This window comes from Aethalodelphis obliquidens, unplaced genomic scaffold (assembly GCF_003676395.1).
Source record: "Aethalodelphis obliquidens isolate GAN/ISIS:26980383/991018 unplaced genomic scaffold, ASM367639v1 scaffold1, whole genome shotgun sequence".
NCBI classification, from domain to species: domain Eukaryota; kingdom Metazoa; phylum Chordata; class Mammalia; order Artiodactyla; family Delphinidae; genus Aethalodelphis; species Aethalodelphis obliquidens.
The window spans coordinates 25354133-25371615 of record NW_020837945.1 but is presented as its reverse complement, the minus strand read 5'-3'; the positions used below and the strand labels follow the sequence as shown (position 1 = coordinate 25371615).

The window sequence follows — 17483 nt, the reverse complement described above, 5'->3', positions numbered from 1 at the left end:
TGATAACTAGTTAGATCACAGAGGAGCAGGAAACATGCTAATCCACATAAGAGCTTTCTAAGTAGCTCAAGCCACTGCATAAAGTGCTTTCTGGTCTGGAATTCATTCTTGCAGCCAATGATTTGAGTCATCTGAAGTGTGGGAAGAGTTGTTGGGATGAGATCTCTTGAACGTTTCCTTAGACAGATTTAATTTTTTTATTTTTTAGTCTGCAGCTCATGTATTATGACAGAAAGCAGGAATCATGAAACCAAATATGATGTAAAGCAAATGAAATATTGTATAAATTTAATTTTATTGGAATGTAATTTTTTATGAAATGCTGAAATTTAGTGATTATTTGAAAGCAATCATCTTCTCTCATGTGCTTTCAAACAGAAGTGGTTTTTTTAGGACATTTTCATAATTCCAAAAAGAAACCCATGCCCAATTGCAGGCACTCCCCATTCCTGTCACCCTTCTTCCAGCCTCTTGCAGCCACTAATCTACTAATCTAAACCTGTAGACTTGCCTATTCTGAAGAGTTCGTGTAAATGAAACCATGCAACATATGGTCTTTTGTGAATGACTTCTTTTATTTAGTTAGTGTTTTCAAGGTTCCTCCAGGTTCTAAAGTACTAGTGCTTCATTACCTTTTATGGCAGGATAATATTCCATTGTAGGCATATATCACATTGTAAAATTTATCCATTCACCAGGTAGAGGACATTTAAGTTGTTTCTGCTTTTCTGGATATTTTGAGTAATGCTGCTATCAACTTATTTTTATGAAGATGCTCATTTTCATTTCTCTTGAGTATGTACTGGGGAGTAGAATTGCAGGGTCATGTATTTAACTGTATTAATAATGTTAAACTCTATGTTTAACCTTTCAAGGAACTACAAGACTGTTTTCCAGAGTGACCACACCATTTTACATTCCCACCAGTAGTATATGAATATGAGGTAACCCTTGTTATTGTCTGTTTTTTTGATTATAGCCATCTTAGTAGGTGAAAAGTAACAAATTGTAGTTTTGATTTGTATGTACCTAATGACTAATTTAATGATGTTTAATTTAATGATGTTCAGAATCCTTTTATGTCATTGGCCATTCATATATCTTCTTTGGAGAAGTGTTCAAATCCTTTGGCCATTATTTGTCTCTATTATTGAGTTTTGAGAGTTCTTTCTATATTCTGGATAAAATTCCCTCACCAGGGAATATGATTTTCAAATATTTGATCAAAACATAAAACTTTCTAATAGTTTATCTCATTCTGTGGGTTATTTTAAAAATTTTATGATGGTATCCTTTGAACCACAAACGTTTTATATAGAAATTTTTATAGTCAATGCTATGTATAAAATTCAGACCCATTTATTTATAGCATGTGGAGTAAGGACAAGACACAAAGAAAAATGCTAATAGAACTGCCAATAGATATATCAATGCATATTTAGATCAATGAGGCAAAAATTATTCAGAATGAGTATTTTATCAAGGTGAAATCATCATCAAATATCTTACTAAATGTAATATATGCACATCATTGGATTTAGATTACAAAAGGTAAAATAGAAATGAATGTGTATTTAATATTTTATAGTATTAACATACTGCTCACACTTTGTATATTGCTGTGATATTTCATGAGTACTTATTTTAGCCATGTAGTTAGTGTTCAATTATTCAACCCAATAAAAAGTAGTATAGATACAGAAGACATATTCCAGAATCGACTCTCTAAATGTCCAACTCCAAGTCCCTTTTGAGTTGCTTAGAGTATAGTTCTAGAGGAAATAATTAAAATGCCACTGAATGCCATGAATAAGTACTGAAATGGCTACGCTATTCAGAAATATTTCTAGTTAGCAGCAATTATATAACTTAAACACACATCATGCTCCTATTTATGTTTGGCCATGTTCACAATCAATTAGTTATAATTAGAAATATTTTGAATTTACTGTTTACCCATTAAACAGTAATAAACTTGGGGTTTTCCGTCCAATTAAGGTATCGTGATGTTATGAGCTTTGTATCATGGTTCAGATAAAAAATTAATTACGTGGACTGTAATACCTTATGAATTTTGCATAAATAAATTAAAAAAACACAATACACTAAGTATCAGATAGAATTGTGCATTTTTGAATAAAGTAAAATGATAAATTATTATTCCTATGAAATAAGCTAAATTCTTTAGTTAACAGATTAGAAGAGGAAGGAAATTCTTCATAAAATTATGAATTTCAAAAGTAGAGAATTATAATTGACATAAAAATTTACTTAGTCTAACTACCCACTGTCCTTAAATTTCATCCACAACATTTTGCCTATGGGGGTCACTTGATGTCTGTTTAACATATATCAAATGCAGCAGGAATCATTGCATTTCAAGGCAGCCCATTCCATTTCAACATGATTAGAAAATTCATTTCATTTTTAAGAATAAGTTATTGTGCACCTATTATTTCCAGTTTTGCCTCCTGGGCTCATTAGGATAAGATGAATTTATGGTAGCTCTACAAATATGTAAAGGCCAGTATAATGACTCTCTTGGTCTTCTCAAGATTATCGGTCCTTTTTCCCTTCAATGATTTTAATATGGCGCAATTTCAGTTTGATTCTTCATCTGATAAATTCTCAATAGTTGTACATCCAGTTGGTTCTACTCAGAACCAACTCAGAGTATGGAAACTAGAAGTCCACACAATATTTCTGCTGGAGTATTTCACCAGGTGGAGGAGTAGGAACATCATAAAACTTGGGACTAAGACTTAAGTCATCCCATCATAGTCACTATCTTTTTCCAAGTGTGTCTCGTAGTACTCTGACTCCCCATGAGAATTCTTCATCACTTACATCATTGTTAAATAATGCTTCCTTCTGTACAATCTAATCTGTCCCTATTCAACATTTTTCACCATCTCTTTGTTTCCTACTAAACCAACAAATTCACTGTGATGTTTGAGGCCTCTGTGCTTTGACTTCACTATCCTTTTCTAGCCATAGTTCTTATAATTCATGTATTAATATTGACATGCAGCACTTCTACAAAACTAGATTATTTTAATTTTTCCATCACCGAGAAATTTTATAACTCTTGGGGTTTTTGTTTCTGTTTTCCTGTCCTTTTAATTTTCCTTACAATTGTACCTGTCAGTATCCTACAAATTTTTTGAGGTCATTTAAATCAAATTAACATCTCCTTCAGAAAACCCTTCTTGGTCTTTCCAACTAGATATAACCCCTCCTTTGGAATTCTCAGTTGCACTTGTACTTCCCTGATGTCACTTAGTGTATTCCGTTGTGTATTGTATTTATGTTTACATGTGACTTTTAAAACTTACTAGAAATTTGGCAAAAAGAAAGACAAGGTACATTTTTGAATTCTCTATATGGATTAGCTGAATACTGTTTAATATGTTCTTGTTACACTAATTCGACTGGCTTTTTTAATTTATTAAAGTACTGCACAAAATAAATGATTAAATAGATATTTTCCATAACCATATGGGGAATTATATGGTTAAATGATAATTCCTTTTTTTTTTACATCTTTATTGGGGTATAATTGCTTTACAATAATGTGTTAGTTTCTGCTTTATAACAAAGTGAATCAGTTATACATATACATATGTTCCCATATCTTCTCTCTCTTGCATCTCCATCAGCTTTCTTGAAATATCTTTGAGAGCTCTTGGAATTAATCACAGAGTCAGCTTCAAACCCAGAACATTTTGTAATTTAAGCGTTCAGTGAGTCTTCTCTGTGAGCCATAAGGTTTCTCTTACAACTTCTACCTATCCCTTTTTCTGCTTATTTCTCTATGAACTGAACCTAACCTCTGCCTCCAACAGCCCAAATAAAAAGAAGTGCTGGGCATGTGCTGATGCTGATGTAGAGACAGCAGAAACTGCAGAGATGGCAGGATCTTCTGGAAACTTGGAGGTCCCTCTCAAGAAGAAAATAAGCTTATATAAAGCACTTTGTGAGTTTGTGGGTGCATATAAAGTTAATTGAATCTGGTAGATAAATATTGAAAGGTTTAGATTGGAGAATGGTGCAAATTCAGTCAGATTCTATCAATATTAAAGAGTAATATTATTTTCTGAAATTCAACATCACAGGAAAGATAAGGAAGTAAGGACAATTTTACTTTGAAACACTAAAATTCTACTTATTTTAGAATAAGGTTATAAGCTAAGTAAAAGACTTATCCAAAAGACTTAATATACTTTTGAAAATTGAACAATAGTATTTAGAACAATATCACAGCCAATTTGTTTCTGTTGAATACATCTGTGGCATGAAAAGAAAATAGTTATAATACCTAACATTTATAAAGCATTTTTCATATGCCAGGTATTTTCCTAAGTTTTTTTTCCAACATACTAATTTAATGTTCATAACATGCCTCCAAAGTCAGGTTCTATTATCATTGACCCACTTTCCAGATGAAGGAACTGAGATAGTAGATAGATAACTTGTCTAAATGGCAGAGCTCAAATTTAAACCTAGCTATGATATCAGGGTCTCTATTTTAATGATCTTTACTACTACACTATGCTAGCCCCCAGGTGTTAGAAAAATTATGATTTCACCAAGAAAGGCCAATAAAAAATGTTTTCTTTGGCTCCACTAGCTCTTTTGTGACTCTTCCATTTCTTAAGTTTTCACATTAGTTACTAACCTCATTTTCCCTGAACGTTCTGAAAAAACAGGCCACTGCTGAGCATCCCAAGATGCTGCCCTGTATCAGGGCCACCGTCTCCGCCAATTCCCTTTGTTTCTGAGAAGTACAGAGAAACTGAGCATTGAAAAAACAGAGATTCAGGAGTCGGTGCTCCACTAGGAGAAACTTCTTCAGAAGGACTCAGAAAGTTAAGGGACTTGGATGTTCTTCCCTAAAGCAATGTTAATTCAAAGTTTATCTGTTTCATATAGACTTTCCTGTGATTTAAAGTGAAGGTAAAAAACCAAAAAAACCTTCATGGGTAAGAGGAACAGTGGGAGAGATTTAATTCCCTTCCATCTCAGAGGCAGAATGTTCTGACACATAAAAAAGCAGGCTGGAAGAAAAATGCCCCTTGTGGGGGAATGACTGGTAGGTTATGAAATCACTGGTATGAGAGTTGGAAAGGACCTATTAAGGCCTCTCATCCATTCTCATTACAGTGCTGCCTCTGGTGGGCTCTGAACTGCTCTAATTCATCTCATTTTAAATAACTCCTGCTACACGACTTTCTCCTGAGACTCCATTTCCAACCCAACTATTTAAAACCTCTACCTGACATTCAACCTCTTTCACTTTGGTCAGTTTCATTTTATTTCTTTCGTTATTTAATCTGTTGGCAAGCTGAAACCATTTTTCTCCTGTAACGTACTTACAGTGTTCAAATATCAGTGGAATTATTTTTATCTCTTATTATGACATAAAAGGAGAAAATGATAATTTGAACATCAAAGATTTCAGCTACGTAAAAGCTATCTGCCATAGTCAGTAGATATAAATGCTTTCTGCACTTTCCTCTAACTACCCTTGTCCAAGTGTGGTAGAGACATTTTTTTTTTTATTAAAGTTAAGGAAAAAAATTGGTCAAATTATTTGACTGTTTTAGGTCAGGATTCTTTAGAGGGTTGGGTGATTATCACTTGGGGTTAGTCTTCAGCTGTGGAGATTACTAATTTATCCATAGAGGATCAGGTTCTGGAAATCACTTATTCAAAAGAGAAAAATTATGTATGAGATGATACATGTCATAATTTTCAGTATTAAACATGTAGGTCTAATGAGATTGGCCATCTATGCAGTGCACATTTTTTGTCTATAGGTCCACACTAGTAACGAGTTTAGCAGGATCCTGTTAACTTTACTTTCAGATTATATCCAGAATCTGACCTCTTCTCACCATATCTGAGAGTCCCATGGCCTCTTTTCTGGATTAGATGATAGCCTTTCACTGGTCTCTCTGACAACACCTTGCCCTGCCATAAAATATTCTACCAGCCAGTGTGAATTCTCTCATTCCTACACTTAAACTTCAATAGTTCCTAATTTCACTGGGGAAAAAGCCAAAGCCGTGGAAGACCTGTTATTATCTAGGCCCTACTGTCCCTATTGATTCCATTTCAGCCATGCTGGTTTCCTGGCCTTTCTTCAAGCACGTCAGGCACACTCCCTTTAGAACCTTTACTCTGCTTGTTTCCTCTGTCTGGAATAATCTATATGGCTAATTCCTTCCATTCCTTGGAAGTTTTGATTCAAATGTCACTTACTATTTCAATGAGACCCGAACTGATGACTCTATTTTAATTTGCAAAAGCACCTTAACACCTGCCCTCCTCACTGACCTTACTAAGCTCTGTATTTTCCCAGAGTACTCATTCACATTAAACAGACCCCCAAAATGTAATGACTTGTTATGCATATTGCTTATTTTCTGTTTTTCTTTGCTAAAATATGTGTTCCACGAGAGCAGAAAATCTTTTTTTATATTCACAGATACATTCTGAGGCCTTGAATAAGGCCTGGCTTCAAAAAATACTTCTTAAATAAAGGAATGAATAAACACACTGAGAGGAACTTTCAATGATTTCGTAGGGAAATAGATTAAAATTAGGCACATTTTATTAAGAAATACTTTCAATTTGAAGTAGTATGATGAACTGTATTTTATTATTCTGAGGATGTATTTTCTAAGGAATCAGGATTACTCAGATACATTTCTACCATGAAAAAAATAACTTTTTAATGTACCCTTACTAGATGTCATTCACAATTGACATTAACTCAAGCCATTTACTTTTCAGGTTATAAAAACAAGGATATTGATCTTTGTAATATAAGGGGCTATTAATAATAAATTACAATGCATATGTGCTCAAGCTATTATTATGTTATAAGCAATTTCATGTAGTCAATCACTTATTTAGAAATGACTTACTGAATAAAAGTTATAGACATTCATCCATATATTTAAAAATAATTTTACATGTTAGATTCAGGCACTGAGAATACACTAGCAATTCAAAGATGAAAAAGACAAGGTTCTTGTTCCTGAAGAGAATACTGTGTTGGAAAGAAACAAATAAGTAAGCAGATATGAGGCTTACTTATAGGAAAAGTAAGGAAAAACAAAAGGAAAGGAAAAACAAAAGAGGTGCTTTGATGTTTAACGGAAAGGAAGATTTTAACTTGGAGGCTCCAGAAAGACTTTGTAGAAATGGTGATGTGTGATCTGTGTCCTCAATGCCTAGAACCATACCTGGTTAGAGAGAGGTTTTAATATGTGTTCTTTGAATTGAATTGAATTCTCATTGGTAAAAAGAGATACTATAGGATAGATTTTGTCTAAGAAAATTATCTAAATGTATGAATTTCTATTCTGTCCTTTTCCTTACTTTGTAAGATCCATATTACTTCTAGATTTGTAATTAGATTGTATTTAGTATTATGAATACATGCTTCCAAGGTTTACATGGTTGGTCTTCTCACTATGAGTTCCTTATCTCCTGATAATTCCCAATAAGTTCTGGTCTTCTCAAATTTTATTGTCTCAATGTTAATGTCTCCACCTGAAATCCATTTCTAATATCCCACTCATGTGAAAAATATACCTACAAAAACACCACTTTTCCCTTGGGACCATGCTTTAGAATCAGCTCTTCCATAGTTTTTCTGCTATGGACTGAATGGTTGTCCCCCCCCACCCCATACGTTGAAATCCTAAACCCCAATGTGATGATATTGGAGATAGGTCCTTTGGGATATAATTAGGTCATGAATGTGGAGGCCTCATGATGGTGTCAATATAAGTGATCTTATAAGAAGAGACAGGAGAGAGCTCTCTCTTATGTTCTCTCTCTCTGTTATGTGAGGATACAGTAAGGAGGCTGGTGTCCATGAACCAAAGGAGGGCTCTCATCGGAACCATACCATGCCTTGCATCCTGACCTCAGACTTCCAGTCTCCAGAACTTTGAAAAATAAATATTGATTGTTTAGGATAACCAGTCTGTGGTATTTAGTTATGGAAGCCCTGACGGACTAAGAAAGCTTATCAGAAGAAGTAAACCTGCCTTTTTATCTGTATTTCAAAATGGTATGATCTTGATCTATTGAAAATTCTAAAGAATTCTTAAAAAACTAATAGAGTTAATAAACAGTTTCAGCAAGGCTGCAGGGTACAAGATCAACATATAAAATCAGTTGCATTTCTATACACTAGCAATGAACAATCAGAAAATGGAAATTAAGGCAGAGTAGACCAAAGTTCAGAACAGTTATTTACCTCCCACAAGTCCCCTTAGTTAATAATAAGTGGCAAATCTAGGGTGACAACCCAAGTCTCTTTGTCTCTAATGGCCTCTGTGTACTTTTCAACATTTCATGAATATATAGGGTAAAAAATATATTTCTTGAAATACTCTTACTTGCCTACTTGATTACCGTTTTCATTTGAATTCATTTATTAGTCCATGATCAAAAAAAAAGAAAATCTGGGGCTTCCCTGGTGGTGCAGTGGTTGAGAGTCCGCCTGCCGATGCAGGGGACGTGGGTTCGTGCCCCGGTCCGGGAAGATCCCACATGTCGTGGAGCAGCTGGCCCTGTGGGCCGTGGCCGCTGGGCCTGCATGTCTGGAACTATAGAACAGCGCATGACACTTTTCTTTTAGTTTATGAATTAAATATGAATTATACCTGAATCATTGCCAAAAGTGTGATCAAAATTTGGACCAGTAGAGGGAGGAAAGGTGTTTCCCTGAATCCTTTCCCACTCATTGTCATCATTTAGATCCTGGATCCAGAAACAAAAGCCATCTTCAAAATTACAGTTGATTTTCTCATAATCTGTAAATTAAAAAAATAATAAAATATTTCAAATGTAGTCAACAATATGACTAATCATAATAGATTGAATTGAAAATAACGTAAACTCACACAGTTTATAATTAAGTGGCATGCACAAAATCATTTTTTAAATTCATTTTAATTGTTTAATTCCATTTAGTTAAAAAAAAACCCACATCATTTTGTTGCCAACTGTGTTCTTATGTTTCCTATACCCCATTAGGGCTTCAGCAAAGACAAGCATCTTGTTCTTTAATTTTTATATCTTACCTCTGTTGGCTTACCCACATAAACTTTGTCCCAAATTTTTTTCTCCCCCTATTTATTTACTAAATGTAATACTCTGGTCAAAATTAGGTTGATGTGGAACATTCTCAGAATTAGTTTTATGCTAATTTCTTAAGCTTTGAATACTTGCAGTATATAAAAGTTTAATTTTCCTATTGATTTATAATTTTTCTCAAATTGGTTATTTGATTGTTTTGAAGAATGTGAGCTGTTTTCTAATTTCTCATTTCTTTGCAAGTATCAACTGGAGAAAGGTATACATAAGAGATACTCATTAAAGAACCTGCATAATGAAACAGATAGTGACCCTGTTCTAAAATATTAGGTCCTGCTACTTTTAAAATTCCATTACAGTATTAAAGCACCTGAAGATTCAAAGGCTAAGGAATAAACAATACTTACTATTAAGCACTTTGCTGTTAAATGCAGTGTATGTTGCATTAAAGCCAATATAATCATTTTCAACAGATTGTATAAGAAAAGTGGCAGTAACTTGATTGGAAAAAATCCTAATTGTGCCAGGATTATTTGACCAGAGAGAAGCTACAAAAGAAAGTGAATGACTGTTATATGTACATATATATCTATTCACTTATCTATTGATCTGTCCATCCATCCATCTATCCATTCATCAATCAATCTATTGATCTATCAATTGATCTATCAATCTTTTTATCTGATCCTACTCTTAACTAAAAGCATTAGTCCTATAATTAATTTATTTAAAATAAATATCTCTTGTCTTATAATAATAATGTTTCAAATTATTACATATATTTGTGGTTTGATAAACTATATTTTCATTTTTAATTGTTAGTTAGATACACTGTAAACACATATAAAAAAAAGATCCATTCTTTTACGGAAAAAATTAATCTAAGAAACATACAAGTTAAACAGTTATAAAACAAAACATGAGTTTGATTCTATCACATTTTTCCCATGCCACACTAACAGAGGCTAAACTCAATCACAATAGTAGAAATAAGGGTATTTATTTAGCTTTCTACCCATATAGCTGTAGGACCTCAAAATAATCCTAGACAATTTAAGGATTGTTTCTACAGATATTGATCTTATCTCTTTTCCATTTTAATTCTAGCTACAAAAGATATTAACTTTCTAGCCTTTTTATTTTCAAGGGTTAATATAGTGTTTGAGAAATAAGAAGTACTCACATGGTGATTTACCAAAAAAAGTATTGTTATATAAAATTTGCTTTTATAGAAATTTATTATTTAGCACATACATTCTCAAAGGGGGTGATATTGCCACCTACGTGGTAAAAATTTGTATTCAGGGACAGAAAAATTCTTAGTTTTTAAATTTATAAAGCCCAAGATAGCCGTACAGTACATAAACAGGTATAGAGAATATCTGAAATATTAAAATTTCATGGGGAGCAATTAGGGGAGAAAAAGGTCTAAAAGTTTCTTAGTGGGAGTGATAATGAAAAAAAAAGGATAGGAAGCAATGGCTTCACATTTTAGTTCGACAGTTTGAACTGGGTATCAGATTCAAGTTTATGAAAGGTATCTCACTTGCAGATTGAAGACAAAGCACCACTGTTAATTATTGAGTTCTGAAGAAAGATGCTTTCATAAACTACTGAAAAATTCTGTGCTTATCATGTAGAAATTAGTGAAAAAATGTGATTACATGCATGATAATTTCAGGAAAATCTAATGGAAAGAAAGCCATGAATAAGCATTGATTTATATCTTACTCTTTTCTGCAATAAAGTTGTATTTCATTCTTTCAGTATTTTCTCATGAAGGACTACATTGGTTATTTAGATTCCTTCTACAAACATATGTAACTGTGTAACCCAAATGGTTGTCATATTTAAAATCTTTGTAGTCCATAAATGTCTAGTTGCTTAAAGCATGTGAATATTCTAGAAACTTTGCTTCAAACCTATCTGCCTCTCTTTCTTTCTTTCTTTTCTATAGCAATGGAGTTTTGGGGGGGGCCATGGCTTCTGGTAGGATCTGAATGTGGCTACTGGTTCAATGGCACCCTTCATGGTTGTGATGTGTTGGATTCCCATGTTGTCTAATGTTATTGTACTAGTCTAGTCAGTCTGGGGTTTATGTCCTGAGATTCATTAATACGCTTCAGAGTTACACATAAATTTCTAGAAATGGTGTAGAACATTTGCATCTATTGAGGCTTTGTAAATCTTTTATCACATTCTTAAAGTTGTGACTAGAAAGAGTCCCAGAGCCACAGATGCAGTGGAGAGAATATTATCTTATGCATCCACAAAGGTAGTAGAAGACACTGGTTAAAAACAGAGGCTCCAGAGTCAGCATGAGATTCATTTCTGGCTCCACGTCTTATGAGACTTCTCAGTGCTTCAGTTTCCTCTGTTGTGGTATAACACCTTCCATAAACATTTGTGATAAGGAGTAAATAAGTAATTTCCACATGATAGAGTGACTGGTATATAGTAAGTGCTCAGTGAATGCTAGCTATTATTCCTTGATCTGCTCAACTGGATTGTAAGCCCTGAAAACGCAGAGACTACACTTAACGCTTTCTGAGCCTCTGCCATTGTGTCAGACATGGGAAACTTTTAATCAATTTTTGGATGCATGAACTAAAATGTGAGTAAATATAGCAATAGAGTTTGCCTACATAAAAGAGTCATAAAAGAGTCAGGGTAGGAGTTGAAAGAAAAAAATAATTTCCTAATAATTTCTAAAGCCTGGATTTTTCTCTACCTGACACAAGAAACTTTTAAGCAATAATTCCTTAAGAAAATCCAGTGCCTTTTACTAAAAAACAATATTGCTATGGATATTAAAGTTGCCAAGCAGCCACACTTGTGTGAATTAACTCATTTGTCTTCTAACAATAAAGGCTCTGGTGAATAAGTTTTGCAAAAGAGGAAAGCTGGGAAGCATAATTAAAATTCAGGGAAATTTGAGATGAGGGCAATGGGCAAGGATAACAGACTTTCCATAGAGTATAATTCAACAGATCTAGCTCAAAACTATTTATTTTATCCTATTCATAAGAGAAGAAATTCTGCAGTTAGATTAACTTCTTTGTGTGTTATAAAGGATTTCTAATATAGACAACACATTTTATTGAGTGCTCACTATAAATTTGGTATGGTGCTAAATGCTGGAGAAGAAATAACCAAGTTCCCCTCTTAGCCTATTAGAAAAGTTCAGGTTAATGAATTATAAAAAAATTACTTTGGAATTGATAGATATGAGAGAAATGCCATAGGAGTACTGAGGAAGTAGTTCTTAATTTTTCCAGGGACTATCACTGAGGAATCTTCAAGAGCCTCTGGGAAGTCCAACACCTTAAGCCAGTGCTTGTTAAACTTTTCCATATAACATACCCCTATCAACAGAAGTGAATGAATGGGTACTTCTAACGCTACATGAAAGTGTTCTAATAAAAGCACAAATTTTAATAAAAATGTTTTACTGTGAAAAATGTTTGTATATATTATTTAATTCCATGTCCACAATACGATTATTTTTGTTGTAGGATAAGTTGACAATTCAGGAAGATCCACTATGTTTATTATATAACTTCGTCTATATCTATGCCCACTTTTGTGTGATTCAGTTTTAAAAACATGTCCTTAAACTGCTAAGCTCCAATACTGGGGGTATGCTATTAATAGTCCTTTGGGAACAGAAGAAGAGCTAAGCACTTCGGATATAAAGAATGGTGTAACAACTACACACACAGAAATGCATTTTCCTGGCTTGTCAACTTGAAATTGGTTTCAGCGTGCTCATACAGGCTGTTTCTGTTGTCTTTCTTTGAGGATACATAAATATATCTATGTATTTTTTGAATAAAGCATTAATGGAGCATATTTATCATCTTCTACCACTTCCATACCCAGTACTGTTAATTATTACCACCAATGAATTGAATATTTTACTTTCATCATTACAGTTTAAAGAAAACATTTTTGACTACTATCCTGTTAATCTATTCAGAGAACTTTTACATCATGACTGTATATAAAAATGACTGAAAAATGCCTTTAAAATTTGTTCATACTAACTTACCCCTAATCAAGTATATAAGAACTATTTTATGGTACTGGATACTTTTATTTTCTTATAATTCCTTTACATAATCTTATTTTCCTTGATTTAATTAAAATATCTATATATTTTCCACGTGATAAAGATAATTATCTTTATTCTGAATTGTAATTTAATAAAAGTAATTGTGTACACATCTCTCACAATAAGAAACTAGCTAAAATATTTAGAAAAAAAGATGGGATTTTGAATCAAGAGTGAAAGTATCAGCATTGTTACAAAACAAAATAACTGTAGAGTTATAAGAAATGCTACTGATCTCCATTAATTAACTACTATAATACCATGATATATAAACCTGCTGGTTTAAATTTAAATCAACAAATACTAAATTTTTACAATATATCAGGCATGGGCTAGATGCTGGAGGTAAGACATTTTTACATATCTTTAAAAAAGGTATTATTTTAAACTTTAAAAGCAATTTTAACAGCTAATGCCATTTCTCATATTTTTTCAAGTTAAATTAAAATATTTAATTTAAAAAACTTTGAAATACATTTATATTTCAAAAAGACCTTAAAAATTAAACTACCTATTTGTTATAATTTAAATTCATTTTCTTAGATTTTTTCTATTTTCTATTTAGTTTATTGCATTTTTATGATAATTATTTGTGCATTATTGACATCACTATATATAATGATTCTAAGATTTAGTTATGTATTTCTGATGCTCTAAGCATGTGAAAATAAGTAAAAATAGCATTCAGGCAAATGGTATCTGAAGAGAAGGGAACATGAGGGTAATATACACCTATCATTTTTGGGAAGTTAACCTCTATGAATTTAGTTTTTATCTGTAAAATAAAGATTCTAATAGCACCTGTGTAATATGGTTCAGGGGAGAATTTTTTTTCTTTGAGTTAAAGTGCTGAGAACACTACTTTGCATATTGCAAGTGATCAAAGTATGCTAAAATTTATTATTAATATCACATTAGCCCTTGGAGAAATTTATATGAACTGGCTTATTTGTCCACCTATGTAAATATTTATGTTGACATAATTTTAAGGAGCCAGATTTATCAACTACAGAAATAAGTAGATTATGAAATGGCTGGTCCATTTATTTAAACCAAATGTGATTTACCATGAGTTCATCTGTTTTATGTATACTCATGATTATACTTGTACTTGGGGCTTTTAAAACACAATGAATAAATGCATTGTGTTTGAAGTCGGAGGGTCTGGGTCTGATTTCTATTTCCAACACTAACTAGCTTTGTGGACTTGTGGTCATTTAACTTCTTAGATCTCATTTTCTTCTCCTGTAATGCATACTTTGTAGATTTATTGAAAATATTAAATAAGGATAGCCGCAAAGAGTACTCAGTATGATGTGTGTCATATTAAAAGCACCCAATAAAAAGTACTTATTATTATCATATGCTTAAATATTTCTCAAATCAATAAGTCAATCAAAACATTTATTCGATAGGATCTAATTTTCATTATTCACAAGTGCAATTTAAAATCCAAAATTATTAAAATAAATACAGCTTTATATACATGTTAATAAGAGATGTCATTTGTAACCTTAGCTCTGCTAAGATGACTATTGACTATTCCTCAAATGTGTGAGGAAAACTAGTTATTCCCTGGACTCCGCTGCCACATTCTTTTCTTCATCCTTATTTTATTTCCTCCTGGAATTTCACTCCTACTTTTGTTGGATACCATGAGTAGGTCTATTCATTTGGGGACCAGATGGAATAAAGTGGGGTAGTCACACATGTATTATTAGAGCGTTCCCTGCCCTTTCTCAGTTCCCATTGGTGTCTATGTCCATAATGACAAATGGCTACATAATAACAATACCATCCACACCTTCCATCTAGTGAGACTACATCCTGATCTACTCATTGTTTTACCAACTTTATTAGTAATAGTCCTTCAAGAGACTGAGAAGCAGAGTGCATAATAAAAATAGAAAAAGAAGAGATTCATTGTTGAAGCAAAATAGCTGTTTTTAGGGTTTGTTTGAATTTTGCTGAATGGGGAGCAACACTTACAGTATAGTAGAATTCCACATGACTTTTAAAACATCAATTAGAAGAGAATCATGTGAAACAGTACATCATTTATTACTAAGAAGTTTGATTACACAGAGCACTAAATTATTAATTTTTATAATCAGGACCAGTTTTTCTTTTTCCTTTCAGTAACTTAAAGTACAAGCTCATATTCAGTTCAAAATCAAAAAATGGGTGTAAGACCTAAATAGACATTTCTCCAAAGAAGACATACAGATTGTCAAGAGGCACATGAAAAGATGCTCAACATCACTAAATATTAGAGAAATGCAAATCAAAACTACAATGAAGTATCAACTCCCAGTGGTCAGAATGGCCATCATCAAAAAATCTACAAACAATAAATGCTGTAGAGGGTGTGGAGAAAAGGGAGCCCTCTTACACTGTTTGTGGGAATGTAAATTGATACAGCCACTGTGGAGAATAATATGGAGGTTCCTTAAAAAACTAAAAATAGAGCTACCATATGACCCAGCAATCCCACTACTGGGCATATACCTGGAGAAAACCATAATCGAAAAGACACAAGGACTCCAGTGTTCATTGCAGCACTATTTGCAATAGCCAGGTCATGGAAACAACCTAAATGTGCCCATCAGCAGATGAATGGATAAAGAAGATGTGGTACATATATACAGTGGAATATTACTCAGCCATATAAAGGAACAAAATTAGGTCATTTGCAGAGATGTGGATGGACTCACAATCTGTCATACAGAGTGAAGTAAGTCAGAAAGAGAAAAATAAATATCATATATTAATGCATATATGTGGAATCTAAAAAAATAGTACAGATGAACTTATTTCCAGGACAGGAATAGAGACACAGATGTAGAGAACAGATGTGTGGACATGGGGGGTGGGGGAAGGAGAGGGCAGGATGAATTGGGAGATTAGGTTTGACATAAATACACTACCATGTGTAAAATAGATAGCTAGTGGGAACCATCAGTATAGCACAGGGAGCTCAGCTCAGTGCTCTGTGATCACCTAGATGGGTGGGATGGTGGTGGATGGGAGGGAGGTCCAAGAAGGAGGGGATATATGCATACATATAGCTGATTCACTTCGTTGTACAGCAGAAACTAACACAGCATTGTAAAGCAATTATACTCCAATAAACAAACAAACAAACAACTCGCATCAATAAGAGAATGGGTTATTTCACAAATCATATTGCTACATATCTGGAAGAAAATAAAACCAGACATACAACCTCAAAAAAAAAAAATCAAAGGGAAAGCACATCACTCCAAAAAGTTTTCCACATATTTTCATTTTGATAATGGACTGTATATTTGTTTTAACTTACCTCTTAAAATCTTGCTTGAACCCACACCTTCATAAATATTTAATACATCTGTATAATATGTATTAAAATAATCAACGTTCAGTTGAATGGAAAGTCCTTGGTTTACACTAAATTAAAAGCAAAAAATAGACTATTACACTCTTAACAGTTGGCACAACTCAATGTATTCTAGAATTTGAATGTATTTTTCTAATTGTGATAAAGAATATGTAACATGATAGACTCTCTTAACAATTTTTAAATGTATGGAACAGTATTTTTAACTATAAGCACAATATTATACTGCAGCTCTCTTGAACTCTTTCAACTTGCATGACTGAAACTCTATACCCACTGAACAGTAACTCCCCATTTTTTCTCTCCCAGCCTCTGACAACCATTATACTTTTTGACTCTCTGAGTTTGAATACTTTAGATGTTTCATATAAGTGAAATCATGCAAGATTTGTCCTCCTATGACTGGCTTATTTCATTTAGCATAATGTTCTCAAGGTGCAACCACGTTGTTGCCTATGATAGGATTCCCTTCTTTTAATGACAGAATAATATTCCACTGTATGTATACACCACATTTTCTTTATCTATTCATCTGTCAATGAACATTTAGTTTGTTTCCACCTCTTAGCTATTGTGAATAATGCTGCAATGAACATAGGAGTGTGTATCTTTTAGAGATCTTGACTTCAATTCTTTGGGAAAAATACCAAGAAATTGGATTGCTAGATCATATGGTGGTTCTATTTCTTATGCCTTTAGGGAGGCTTCATACTGTTTTCCATACTATCTACACCATTTTGCATTCCATCCAACAGCACACAAGGGATCCAATTTCCCCACATTCTCACCAACATTTATAATGTTCTGTTTTTTTGGTAATGGCCATTATGATTTTGATTTGAATTTCCCTGATGATTACTATGTTGAGCG

The 17483-nt window shown here is 33.1% G+C and overlaps 1 protein-coding gene across 1 annotated transcript in view; it reads right to left on the bottom strand.

The window, feature by feature from the left end:
• TMPRSS15 (transmembrane serine protease 15) overlaps window positions 1-17483 on the bottom strand; it is a 133512-nt gene that overhangs the window by 74219 nt on the left and 41810 nt on the right. Inside the window, exons 8-10 of the mRNA XM_027101029.1 lie at window positions 16557-16663; window positions 9528-9668; window positions 8688-8837 (exon numbers count right to left, since the gene is read on the bottom strand). Coding sequence (XP_026956830.1) covers window positions 8688-8837; window positions 9528-9668; window positions 16557-16663 — 398 coding nt within the window. The remainder of the gene's footprint in view (window positions 1-8687; window positions 8838-9527; window positions 9669-16556; window positions 16664-17483) is intronic.